Below are 13,630 nucleotides of genomic sequence, written 5' to 3' on the forward strand. Positions count from 1 at the left end.
CACAATCTGGGCGGAACAGGCAAGGAAGGGGCTGCAAGTTGAGACAGGAGAGTATCAGCATCGCTGAGGAGAAACCTGTACTGTCTGTGGCCATCTTGCAACTATGGAATTTGCTACCACAAAATGCAGTGATGGTCACCAATGTGACAGCTTTAAAAGGTGTTTAGACCTTGAGGATAGAGCTATTAATGGCTACCAGCCATTATGACTATGTTCTACATCCACTATCAGATATGGTCTGCCTCTCAATACCACTTTCTGGGAATCACAAGTGGGGAGAGTACTGTTGCACAGATTCTGCTTATGGACTTCCCGCAGGCATCTGGTTGGCCACTTTGAGAACAAGATGATGGACTAGATGGGACTTTGGCCTGATCCAACAGGGCTCTTCTTATGTCTTAATGTCTTGTTCTGTCTCTCACATACAAGTACTCTTGTAACAAGTCTAACAAAGACATACAATCACATTCAACTTGTTCCCCAAAGATGTGTGGAATTGTCAGGGTTTGCGCCTGCCTGGAATAGCATGAGTTGCTTTAAGCACAGGAATAAGCCCTAGCAAAAAGAATGGTGTAGAACAGCCTTTCCCCAACCTGGTGTCCTCCAGTGTTTTAGATTACAATCCCCATCAGCCCCAACCAGCATTGCCAACAGTCAGGGATTATGGGTACTGTAGTCTGGCAACATCTACAGAGCACCAGGTTGGGGAAGGATAGTATAGGCAATGATAAAAAAGAGGTTTCCAAATCATAAAACACACATGCTATGCTGTTCTTTCTCCTGCATCACTGTGGGATAAGAATCCAAAGTGGCTTTTGTTTTATTGATAAGCAACTATGTATAACCTTGAATTTCATAGATGGGTTATATTTTAAGGAACATTTTAAGCAAGGTTTTGAGACTGGAAATATTAAATTTGACATAATTTTGTACTCTATTTTGGGGGTATAGTGCAGCTCCAGTGTACAAAAGTGCATGCACATGCCTGGATATTCATCACGTGTAAAATTTGTGTAAAGACCCAGCAATTGTGAGATTTTTATGACTGGGAAGGATCATGGCTCAGTGGTCAAGCAATTGCTTTGCATGTAGAAGGTTCCAGTTTCAATTCTCCAGGTAGGGCTGGGGGACACCCCTGTCTGAAACCCCAGAGAGCTGCTGCCAGTTGGTGTAGACAATACTGAGCTAGATGGACCAATAGTCAGTATAAGGCAGCTTCCTGTGTACTAAAAGCCTGGCTTCCTACATTTCTCTGGGTGCCCATTTTTGTTCTGTGCTTATGTCGGAAACCATCATGGGATGAAGCAACCTTGACAACCTAAGGCTCAAAGAGGAAGCAGCTCTTTCCTTACCTTGCTTTCGGCCTTGGTGGTTACAGTCAGCCCCAGAGCTGGCCCTCCTGCTAGCGACTGCTTCAGTCTGTCTTTCACCTCTGTCAGCTTGAGCTCAAGGTCCACACGCCGCGTTTCATTGGCTTTGCACTGCTCCTCTAGGGCTGCAACACGATGCTGCAGCTCTTTCAGGTCTTTCCCTGTTTCCAACATAGGCACATGGAAGCAAAGTCATACTGGAGCTACCATGTAGCTCCAGGCATGGAGAAAAGAGTACATGTCGGGGAGCTTAGAGAAAGGGAATTTGTACGGCAAAGGGAATTGAACCCCCACCTCATCGCACTGCGGATGAAGCGTGCAGGAAAGAACTGTTGAGCCAATGTTGTGGGCAGTTTAGGCCTCTTAAGATCACAGAGTCCACGAGCAACAAGAAGGCTCACGTTCTGCACGTAATCCATGCAATGCAATGAAAGCAATAAGGCAGAAAAGACAGGGATTTCTTCCAGCTTTCAGGCAATTAGCCATGCAATTTTCATAAGGAGGAATTATTCTTCCAATAGATGGCGCTCTTGGGCTTTCCTCTGCTGTGGGAACCTGCAACTGTTTCTGTGACTAATTTGAAGCTATGCTGAGTTGGCAGAGCTGAGCAGAAATAAGTGGGTTTATGGGTACACGATATTAGGCATATATCCAGCACAAAACAGTGCTGAGGAGTAACATGCAAAGCCAGGCAGCAGGTGTGTGACATTGCTATTAAACACCTTGCAACAAATGCCTCCAACGTTAGCCTTCTTTATCAGTAGTTGTACGCTTTCGTCAGGAATCACAGAATCCTCCTTTTGCTTCTGATGGCAAAGGAGTCCCAGGAAAAAGTGGCAGGTGCTTTAGCAAAGACCATTGTAGGCTCAGTGTTATACTGAAAGGGCCAGCCCAAGACATTGTGCTGCCTGAGGCAAAGGACGAGATGGTGCCTCCTCCCCTTCCCTCAATTTTTGTACAGATGCTGACCAGACTGGCAGTTGAATCTTACTTCCACACTGGCATCCCCCACTGTACCCGAGGGTATGGGGCTGGCATGGGAAGCACAGGGCAGGCTGTGTGGCACATCCACATCTCTAACTGCTCCTTGCCCCTAGGCATCTGCCACTTGAGGTACCTGTCTCATTTTCCCTAATGGTAGGGCTGGTCCTGTACATTGGGCCGTGTGCATAAGATGAATGCACCACAGAAGAGACGTTTCTGTGCAAAATGGCAAGGGGAGAGGGGGTGTGGACTTGGCAGAAGGAGAATTTCCTCCCCAGTAGGGAGCATATACCTGAGCTGCCCTTCATAGCCTCTCGGAGCTCCCGCTTTTCCTTGCGCAAACTCATCAGCTCATTCCGGATGGCTGCCTTTTCTTTCTCCAGTTTGTCCTTCTCCGTCAGGAATCTCCTGGCGTCTTCCTCAGCCCGATTCTTGCCATACTTGTAGTGATTGGCATCTGCGCAGGGAGGGGGAGGGAGGGAAAGACAGCGTTATTAGGCACAGCCCTCCATCACACATCTGAGGTGAAGGGGATTTGTCTAGCTCTGTCTTGAGAGCAGAGAAATTTAAATGCAGGCTGAGAGTTGAACAAACTCAAAGAGGCACAACGCCAGCTTGTAGACAGAAATGAAAGTGGTCTAAAAGGTACAAACTAATCCACCCGCTCTCCCAACACAGCCTACTTGTATTGCTACCCAGAGACTGTTTATTATTAATATTGCTGATATAGGAGAAGCAGGTTATGGGAGCACAAAGGCACATCCAATTATGAACTGGAGCTGCTAGACTTCTGTCAAAGCTTAGCATTCTTGCAAAATGGATTTAAAGTGTATTGATACAGTTACAGTTTATAGCCACTAGAGAGCTGCCTGCATAAAACAAAATAATTAAGTGGATCATGGTGTTCTTGCAGATCAAACTTCAGAGGGAGCTTAAACCAGGGGAGGAATCCAAGATGGATGCAGCCCAGCATTCCTGGAGCATCATGTGAAATTATGAAAAGGAACCAGGAATTCTGTGCAACAGCAGGGAACCTTGTTTCAGCCAAGAGCCATGTTCCCTTCTGGACAGCCTTCCAGGCAGCCACATGCCAGTAGTAGGCAGGGCAACAAATGTAAAATTTGCCCTTGTACAGTAGGCTAGTTTCTACTCACATACCTCTGTCTTCCATCCAGGCAAGCAAGACGCTCTCATAAGCATCCAAGGCCACAGGCCAGCCATGCAGAACACTCATATCAAGAGAAGGATGCGGCTGGGGGGGGGGGGGAGATGCGGCCTGGGGTGAGTCCCGAGGGCTGTAGAGAGAACCCTGGGGTGCCACATTTGACCTGTGGGCTGGAGGGTCCCCACCCCTGCTGTGCAGAGAATAGTTTTCACAGAAGGAAGGAGACTTAACTCTGCAATCCTAAACATTTATTCAGAAGCAGTAACCTCAAGTTGGACACACTGCCTCTATACAGATTTTCTGTTCAGCTTGCCCTCTTTTTGATAAGGAACAGGAACAGGTGAATTTAGCCAGGATTATTAGAGTATAGGAAACTGCCACTGGTCCTTCTTGGCTCAGTATTGTCTATAGTGACAGCAGCTCTCCACGGTTCCAGGCAAGGATTTTTCCTAGCTCAACCTGGAGAGGCAAGGAATTTAACTAGGAATATACCCTGGAGCCTGCAAATTTTTAGTTTTAGCTGAAATTTGCTGTTTGGGGGTATCAGTGGATCAAAGGGGATTGGATTTCAAGAGGTCCAAAAAGCTGATAAACCATTTTGTCAGTGTGAAACAGTTACAGTCCCTCACCCCATTTGCTGGCAGCTCTTGCAAGGTAATTCCCTCAAGGTGGCTGGCTACTTCTGAGCAGCACTGCACCATGGGGAAAGATCAGCAGGATCTCTCTCTCTCTCTCTCTCTCTCTCTCTCTCTCTCTCTCTCGTGTGTGTGTGTGTGTGTGTGTGTGTGTGTGTGTGTGTGTGTGTGTGTGAGAGAGAGAGAGAGAGAGAGAGAGAGAGAGAGAGAGAGACCATGCTGATCAGAGGTGTTCAGGGCCACTGCTGTCTGGAAAAGCTCCAATTTGTTCCCCTCCACAATAATTTTGACCCAGCGGGGGGGAAGAGATCACAGAGTCAGTTTTGACACAGCTCCAAAGGAAGCCTTATCGTTTTGGCACAGGGCTAGATTGAGCCCGAGACCTATTCATGCAAAGCTTACATTCTGCCAATGACCTGAGGCTCTTCCCCTCTGAGTCATGCTCTCCCATTTCATGCCTGAACCGCAGCTAAAGGAGAAGCTGCAAAGGAGAACAGGTTGCACTGTGCTTAAACTCATCCAGACCTCCGTCTGGTCTGTAAATTAGCAATCCTTCTGCATTAGGAAGTGGAAAGCAAATAAAGAACAAGCTAAAACTGAGGCAGAAATGGAGCCATCAAGCAGCCACTGAGTGCTGGGCAACCTTACACTGCTGAGAATGGTTCGCTAGCCAACAACAGCTCCAGGTGTCTCTTCTCCCCAACTGGCGGATAAGGGATCCACCACAAGAACCCAGCAGCAGGTCCCTGTCCAAACCTACTTGATGCATGGCGCTTGACTTTAACTTGTGGATCCACGCGGCGTGATTTCTCACTGCAAGAGGAGCCATGGCGCTTTACTTGGGACCCCGATGGCCGCCCTGGCTTTTCCAACTGCACACAGGAAACATAAAAGCATAAAGATGTCGTTTCAAAGGGCATCAAGGAAGACATCACTGCTGGGTGTGAGCAGGAAGTCCAGTTTCTTCCAGTGCAGAATAGCTGAGAAGCAGGCTAGTACAAGTGCCTCTCCTTGGGCAAGGTTCCCGAGTTGCCAAGCACTTGGAAGCAGAGCAGGGGCACATGCAACCAGGGAGAAGGGTGGTGTTAGGGAAAGAAGGGAGTGGAGAAAACAGGATTATAGCATTTCTGCTTCTTTCTTTCATCAATACCTCCACTTTCTCATAAGAGACTTCATCATATAATACACGGGATGCATCTGCTTGGTTCTCAAGAGAGCAGCTGGCCCACCTAAAGAAGCAGAAAAACAGAGAAAACCTTTTTTACTTCTCTAGTACCGACTGCCAAATACATCCTTAAAATCTTGCCAACAAGAATGATTGAGCTCTGCTCTTCACCCTCTGCACTAATAAAGCCAATGAAAACACAACCACTAGTATTGTTGGGCAGGTAGATGCTGTCCCATCATACTTCTTGCCAGGTCCAGTATTTTGGGTAGTGCAGAAGAAGAGACACTTGGGGACACTTCACACATATCCTATTGGGAGCACACCTGAAAAATGTGAAGTGCACATCTGATGTTCAGTATGAATACAACTAAGGAAGCCCTAATCCAGGAAGAAAAGAAAGAAATGGCAAAAGAAATGCAAGAAGACAATAAGGGATGCTAAAAAAGAATTTGAGGAGCACATTGCTAAGAACATAAAAACCAACAACAAAAAATTCTATAAATACATTCAAAGCAGGAGACCATCTAGGGAGGCGATTGGACCCTTGGATGATAAGGGAGTCAAAGGAGTACTAAAGAACGATAAGGAGATTGCAGAGAAGCTAAATGAATTCTTTGCATCTGTCTTCACAGTGGAAGATATAGGGCAGATCCCTGAACCTGAACTAACATTTGCAGGAAGGGATTCTGAGGAACTGAGACAAATAGTGGTAACGAGAGAGGAAGTTCTAGGCTTAATGGACAATATAAAAACTGACAAATCACCGGGCCCGGATGGCATCCACCCGAGAGTTCTCAAAGAACTCAAATGTGAAATTGCTGATCTGCTAACTAAAATATGTAACTTGTCCCCGGGGTCCTCCTCCATGCCTGAGGACTGGCAAGTGGCAAATGTAACACCAATCTTCAAAAAGGGATCCAGAGGGGATCCTGGAAATTACAGGCCAGTTAGCTTAACTTCTGTCCCTGGAAAACTGGTAGAAAGTATTATTAAAGCTAGATTAACTAAGCACATAGAAGAACAAGCCTTGCTGAAGCAGAGCCAGCATGGCTTCTGCAAGGGAAAGTCCTGTCTCAGTAACCTATTAGAATTCTTTGAGAGTGTCAACAAGCATATAGATAGAGGTGATCCAGTGGACATAGTGTACTTCGACTTTCAAACAGCGTTTGACAAGGTACCTCACCAAAGACTTCTGACGAAGCTTAGCAGTCTTGGAATAAGAGAAGAGGTCCTCTTGTGGATAAGGAATTGGTTAAGAAGCAGAAAGCAGAGAGTAGGAATAAACGGACAGTTCTCCCAATGGAGGGCTGTAGAAAGTGGAGTCCCTCAAGGATCGGTATTGGGACCTGTACTTTTCAACTTGTTCATTAATGACCTAGAATTAGGAGTGAACAGTGAAGTGGCCAAGTTTGCTGACGACACTAAATTGTTCAGGGTTGTTAAAACAAAAAGGGATTGCGAAGAGCTCCAAAAAGACCTCTCCAAACTGAGTGAATGGGCGGAAAAATGGCAAATGCAATTCAATATAAACAAGTGTAAAATTATGCATATTGGAGCAAAAAAATCTGAATTTCACATATACGCTCATGGGGTCTGAACTGGCGGTGACCGACCAGGAGAGAGACCTCGGGGTTGTAGTGGACAGCACGATGAAAATGTCGACCCAGTGTGCGGCAGCTGTGAAAAAGGCAAATTCCACGCTAGCGATAATTAGGAAAGGTATTGAAAATAAAACAGCAGATATCATAATGCCGTTGTATAAATCTATGGTGCGGCCGCATTTGGAATACTGTGTACAGTTCTGGTCGCCTCATCTCAAAAAGGATATTATAGAGTTGGAAAAGGTTCAGAAGAGGGCAACCAGAATGATCAAGGGGATGGAGCGACTCCCTTACGAGGAAAGGTTGCAGCATTTGGGCCTTTTTAGTTTAGAAAAAAGGCGGGTCAGAGGAGACATGATAGAAGTGTATAAAATTATGCATGGCATTGAGAAAGTGGATAGAGAAAAGTTCTTCTCCCTCTCTCATAATACTAGAACTCGTGGACATTCAAAGAAGCTGAATGTTGGAAGATTCAGGACAGACAAAAGGAAGTACTTTTTTACTCAGTGCATAGTTAAACTATGGAATTTGCTCCCACAAGACGCAGTAATGGCCACCAGCTTGGATGGCTTTAAAAGAAGATTAGACAAATTCATGGAGGACAGGGCTATCAATGGCTACTAGCCGTGATGGCTGTGCTCTGCCACCCTAGTCAGAGGCAGCATGCTTCTGAAAACCAGTTGCTGGAAGCCTCAGGAGGGGAGAGTGTTCTTGCACTCGGGTCCTGCTTGCGGGCTTCCCCCAGGCACCTGGTTGGCCACTGTGAGAACAGGATGCTGGACTAGATGGGCCACTGGCCTGATCCAGCAGGCTCTTCTTATGTTCTTAAGAAAGATTGCCAGAGATGCTCGTCAAATGTACACTGTATGACAAATCTGGATTTGCTGCTGCATGGTGTGTGAAATTGTCTGTTTAGCCCAAGGAACATATCATACAAATTAGAAATATTTACTCCATGTCTATGTTTTAAACTCACTTAGATTTTTAAAATTCTCTGCTCCATGCATAAGAGTGTTCCAGTATGTGCCTGTCTTTTCTAGATACCCCAAAGGGTCTGTTAGAGGTGCAAAGTATGATGTTTTCTTGACTATGCATCTTAGATTAGTGCTAGTCCTGCTTCCTAAGAGTAGACTACATTTACACATATAATATAAATCAGAAAGCACAAATGCAGGCTTGCTTGTTTCAGCCTCCGTTTGCCACATTCGTAGCCTAAATGGCCTACCCTATTCCACCTTTCACGTATGAATTTAGCAGGATGTCACTTTGATTCAGTCACGTTTTCTAGACACCAGAAAATCTGTATTGGCAGATTTGTTGCTGGTGTAGATGGTCTTAACAGAAAGCCTGATTAGCAGAGGCTCTGTCAGGGACAAGGAGAATGTCAGACAATCTGCACAGAGGAGACACAGCTGTGTCACAGAACATGAGCAGAAGAAGTTCTTACATGTAGGAGTGTCTCACAGCATTAATGATGTTGGCTATTTTCTCCACGTCCACATAGTCATAATGCAAGGCCTCTGGGGCTGTCTGGGAACCAGTTTCAACTAGCAGGAGCCCAAGCCAGCGCCCCAGATCTTCATAACTGCTTGCCTGAGGACAAAACACATTTTACTTGGGGTAGCAGCTAATATCACACTCTTCCCACAAGACAATGTGGTCAAGGACACGTCTTTCCAGGACACATTGCCCCTTTACCTCAAGCTCCCCGTTTCCAAAATTTACAGCTATACATTTACTATAGGGATCTTTCCAAGACATCTTGTGTATGAGATTCATCCTGCTATAGAAGTGAAGTTTCTCTAAAGAAGCTGGGGTTGACATGAATTCTGAACAGATTCCTTTCATTATCAGGGGGAGGCTCATAGCTCAGTAGTAGAGCAACCACTTTACATGCAGAAGGTCCCTGGTTCACTCTCCGCCACTCCAGGCAGGGTTGGGAACACCCCTTGTCTGAAATGCTGGAGAACTGCTGCCAGACAGTGTGGACAATACTGAGCTAGATGGACAGAGTGTCTGACTCTAAATAGGGCAGCTTCCTGTTATGATCCATATTGCACTGAGCTACTCCCACCAGGTTAAGGCAAACACAGACCCTCAGCAGGCAGAGTATTTGGCTGCTCAGGGCTGTTCCACATGATCCTGAAAGTAGGTTGTCCTTTGTGTTGATAGTGCAAAGTACAGTGCAATGCTAAACATGTCTAGTCAGAAGTAAGTCCCAGTGAATTCCGTGACACTTAGTCCCGAGCAAGTGTGCATAGGATTGCAGCCATAGTCGGGTTATTGTTGCACTACATATATCTTCCCACCTCTCCCCTCAATACAGGCTGATGTTTTATTATTGCACCACAAGAGGAAGCCTTCGCAATGGTGCAGCAAAACACCAGCTTACTGTATGTTGAAAGAATTGGGGGGGGGATCAAGATGGGCATGTGGCCAAAGAATACAATTGCTTCACCACATGTTCTCAATCTCTATTTTGGCCTGCCTGGAGATCATGCTTTATGTATATATGCATTCAGCATGATCTCTATATGTTTTCAGATGTCTGAATATCTGTTTGGATCCCATTAAGGTCCAAGTGAAATATCAAATAAGTGAAACTGTGGCCTAAGACACATATAAGCTTTCAACATAATTATGAAACAAGCAGTATTCTCATTCTGTCAAGAAGAGAAATTATTTTCTGATGCTATGAGTAATGCCGCGTGTTACCAATGAGGAAATGTCAATGTGATCACCTGGTACTGAAACACAAATGTAATGGGTCATGCAGTTCATGATGCTTTGATGAATGTGTTTGCCACAGGCATCACTTCACATGGTTGGATTTCATGTCTCAGCACCACGCAAGAAGGGCCATGCTCTTAAACTATGTTTTGCAGGATGTCCAGATGCCTGGCCCTGTCTGACTGGTTGTCTCATAAAGGCAGTGAAACGTATTGCAAGTCTTCAGCAGAGCCATCAAGAGTAAATGCTCACGCACCTCCAAGGCAGAAACCTCTTGGCCATTGCGAAGGATGCGGAATGCAAAGGGATGCTTAGGACCCAGTCCTGGTGACACCTCACAACCCCGTAAGACAATGGCATTCACATGTGTTCTTAAGTCTGTTCGGTCCTTGTGGAAATAAAGTGTGTTGCCTTTTAAATGACACCAACGCTCCTTCCAGCACTGGTTAACCAGAACATTCAAGTAGCCTGCCGAGAGACAGAAAAAGCTTTTGATCAGCCATACAGCGACCAATATGGAAGAAATTAAAAGCCTAGGGGTTGTTTCCTAGGAAACAAGGAAATGCTGAGCTTGGGTACAACAGATTTTAAATCAGAAGACCAGTTCCTGGAGCCATACATTAATTTAGATAAATGAAATGTTTGCCTGAATGAGCATCAGTCAAGTCACTTTGACTATTTTTTTCTTTTGGCATAACATAGATTATGAACATTACTACTCTGTCTTTGCAGAAATTAGTTGCTTCATACTTTTAAGTAAGAACAAGACAACAGTACCATCAAACTATTTGGAATGGGGTGGGCAATCTTTTTGCACCAAGAAAGGGTCACATGTAGCAATGGGTGGGCACTGAGGGAGTTGAATGCCAATGGCCATAGCCAATGAAGAATGTGGCTGGCACTGGTGGAGGGTATGGCCATTAAACACACATTCATTCAATACATACCTCTCACAGCTAAACACATGGCTCCTCTCACAGCTAAACACACACAAACTCATTTACAAATATACGCACATGCTCACACTCACAAAAACCCACACACTTAAAGCACTCTTATACCACTTTAATAGACATGAGAACAGAATCCTGGGAATAGTAGTTTCTTAAGGGTGCTGAGAGTTGTTAGGAGACCCCTCACAGAGCTATAATTCCCAGTACCCTTAACTAACTAGTTCCCAGGATTCTCTGGAGAAAGCCATGACTGTTAAAATGGTATAACTGTATAAGAGTGCTTTAAGTGTATAGTGTGGATGTGACCATAGAAACATAACCTTCCCCTTCCTCTCTCACACACATAGATACATTTCCCCACTGTTCAGGTGGTCTACCACCATCTGAATGGTGGAGGAAAGACTGCTGTCCCCACTGGGGCAGCAAATTTAGCTACATCTGGAGTGCCGGGTGTGTGTGTTAAAGTCTCCCTTTAGCACTCACAATGTTCACTGCTGTTAACAGCATTGGAACAGCCATCTTTTCCCTTCATCCCAGCCTGCCAGGATGTTTTGGATTTAGAATGCATTCCGAGTTCCTCCTTTGCAGCCACAGCGTATACTCAGGCTGACTTATTAGAGGACAAAAATCTTCTTTTGCAGGCACTGTTTGCAAGCCACACCTCCAACCGGAGCACACTTAAAGTACACTCCCAGTTCTTTCCTTTGATGTTGAGTCACCTGACATTATGCAGTGCAAAGGAAAGACAGGACAAGAAGACCAACTGTCCCCTCTTAAGGAACCAACTAATGAATGGTTTCCATCTCAATTGTCCTTCCACCCTCATGTCCCACTACAAACCACAGCATGGGATGTCTTCCTCCGTAGAGGATGTCTGTGTATCCTCGGGGGATGGCTTCTTCTTGGAGAAGCTGATTATTCTGGTGATTTTCCTCCCAGCTGCTCGACTCACAGAGCCCTTTAACTCTGCCAAACCACTTTTTTTGCCTTTTCCTAAGAGGAGAACAGAGCTTAACATCAGGACATGGTGTATCTGAGCCAATTAACTGAACATCTGTCCCCCAACCAGCCACCATCCCCAGACAGAGAGAGAATATCTATAATCATAACACAGTTTCAAATTCCAGGAAGGGGTTGTGAGATGAAGGGACAGGTGGGGAAAATACTTACTGGCCTGGAGTACGGCTAGAACCTACAGGCTAGAAATTTCATGTAGAAGTATTAAGAGCTGACTGAACACAGAGGCAATGTAGGGCAGATCCAGAAACGGTATTTCAGCCTTCATGATATAATCTTTACAGAACTAGCATGTACAGCATGATGCACTAGCCCTGAAGATAATGTGGAGGACAACAGACCTACCAATTCTGGTACAATGTTAACTGCCACCAGTGGGAACAGTGAAAGGGGTAGTTTTACAGAGGATGGAACCTTGGTTTTGTTTTTAGTACAGGATCTGTTTATTACATTTATCTCCTACCCGTCTTCCAAGGAGCTGAGAGTGGTATATATGGTCTTCCCTACTTTTATCCTCCCAAGAACCCTGTGAGGTACATTGAGCTAAGATGTGGTGACCAGTGTGCATCATGTTTGAGGATTTAAAGCCAGGCCTCTTAGCAGCTCTAGTCCAAATGCTGCATTTCTTGCTGCCTCAGCCACAGCAGCCCCTGGCTCTTAGGGACAGGGGAAAGTGCCAAGGACTCACCTTGCTCATGGGACTCCCTCCGAGTCATGGAAGAGCAGTTTTCTGTGGTTGCCACACTGTCTGAGTCAGATGTCTGCTTGTCCTGAGAGGACCTCTGGGAAGGGAGATGAGCACAAATATAGTAGCTTCCTGGTACTCTTTTTCCTGCCACCTCCTCCCTGGCCTCAAAGGGTATAGCCTTTAATTGTCTTCTTTGAGCGAAGGACATCACTGAAGGCAGTGATCCCGGTCAATATCTAACCAAATGCCCAAATGCTTTTTGCTTTGAGAAGAAACAGATGCTGGGCATCTTCACTTGAAATGTTGGAGTTTGTTTCCCAGTATCCATCTCCCTAAGCCTTGCTCTCAGGCAATACCAAGGGATTTATTTCATTTTTAGTGATCATATTTATATCTCACCTTCACCCCAGCCCAAGAGCTCAAGGTGGCAATCATGGTTCTCTGACTCCCCATTTTATCCTTACAACAATCCTGTGAGGTAGGTTAGGCTGAGAAGCAGTCACTGGCCAAGGCCACCCAGTGAGCTTCACAGCCGAGTGAGGATTTGAACCTGGTCTCCCAGATCCCAGTCCTACGCTCTAACCACTATACATACTGTAAAATTAGTGACACGCCCCCCCAAAAAAACCTATGTAGGAGATGATGTTTCCACTAGCGCCTTTCTCTCCTCATTATGCATTTCATATATTTTAGCCAAAATGTAGCTCTACATGGCTCAGATCCCCAAGGGCAGCACCAGGAAGGGCCAAACATAAATACAATTAATGTGCATCTATTTTCCATATTTAAATAGCAGCTGTGGAGGAACACAAGCAGCACCAAGACCATGGGGAAGGGTAGATGGGAAGGGAAAGTTCGATTTAACCCACTCCACCTGCCATTGTCTGGATGAACCCCCCCCAGTGGCTATTTGCATCAGGAGGAGGCTTCCTTCTAAGTGCAAATAACAGGTGGGGAGGGGATGATTTTTGTTGTGAGTGTGGCAGGGGAAAAGGGTTAAACTCACAGTCCCATGGCTGGTCAGGCCCCCACTATTACTATTTACATAAGAAAAAACTGTGCACATTAATTGTATACATGTTTAATTAACTGCATTCATGTATAATTAATTGCATTTATACAATTACTGTCACCTGTAGTTTGGCCTCAGTAAGAATAAAACTAAGAAGCTACCTTGTCATGGTCCATCTTGCATGTAAGCACTGGAGATGTAAGAACCTCTGTTCCACTCAGCCCTCCTCCATTGGGACTGCTCACTTCCTTTATCACCTGTGGGACGACAGAATTGAGTGTCAAAACAACGGAAACATGGACAGCCT

At 45.4% G+C, this 13,630-nt stretch overlaps 1 protein-coding gene across 7 annotated transcripts in view; it reads right to left on the minus strand.

Moving 5' to 3' along the window:
* Positions 1–13,630, minus strand: part of AFAP1L1 (actin filament associated protein 1 like 1) — a 96,997-nt gene that overhangs the window by 10,045 nt on the left and 73,322 nt on the right. For all 7 annotated transcript variants that reach the window (XM_061616860.1, XM_061616858.1, XM_061616864.1 and 4 more), the window contains 9 exons: positions 13,485–13,580; positions 12,312–12,405; positions 11,447–11,599; positions 9,910–10,121; positions 8,371–8,516; positions 5,305–5,383; positions 4,915–5,026; positions 2,647–2,811; positions 1,353–1,531 (listed from right to left, as the gene is read on the minus strand). In XM_061616860.1, coding sequence (XP_061472844.1) covers positions 1,353–1,531; positions 2,647–2,811; positions 4,915–5,026; positions 5,305–5,383; positions 8,371–8,516; positions 9,910–10,121; positions 11,447–11,599; positions 12,312–12,405; positions 13,485–13,580 — 1,236 coding nt within the window. The remainder of the gene's footprint in view (positions 1–1,352; positions 1,532–2,646; positions 2,812–4,914; positions 5,027–5,304; positions 5,384–8,370; positions 8,517–9,909; positions 10,122–11,446; positions 11,600–12,311; positions 12,406–13,484; positions 13,581–13,630) is intronic.

This window comes from Rhineura floridana, chromosome 3 (genome assembly GCF_030035675.1).
Source record: "Rhineura floridana isolate rRhiFlo1 chromosome 3, rRhiFlo1.hap2, whole genome shotgun sequence".
In the NCBI taxonomy this organism is placed as follows: Eukaryota; Metazoa; Chordata; class Lepidosauria; order Squamata; family Rhineuridae; genus Rhineura; species Rhineura floridana.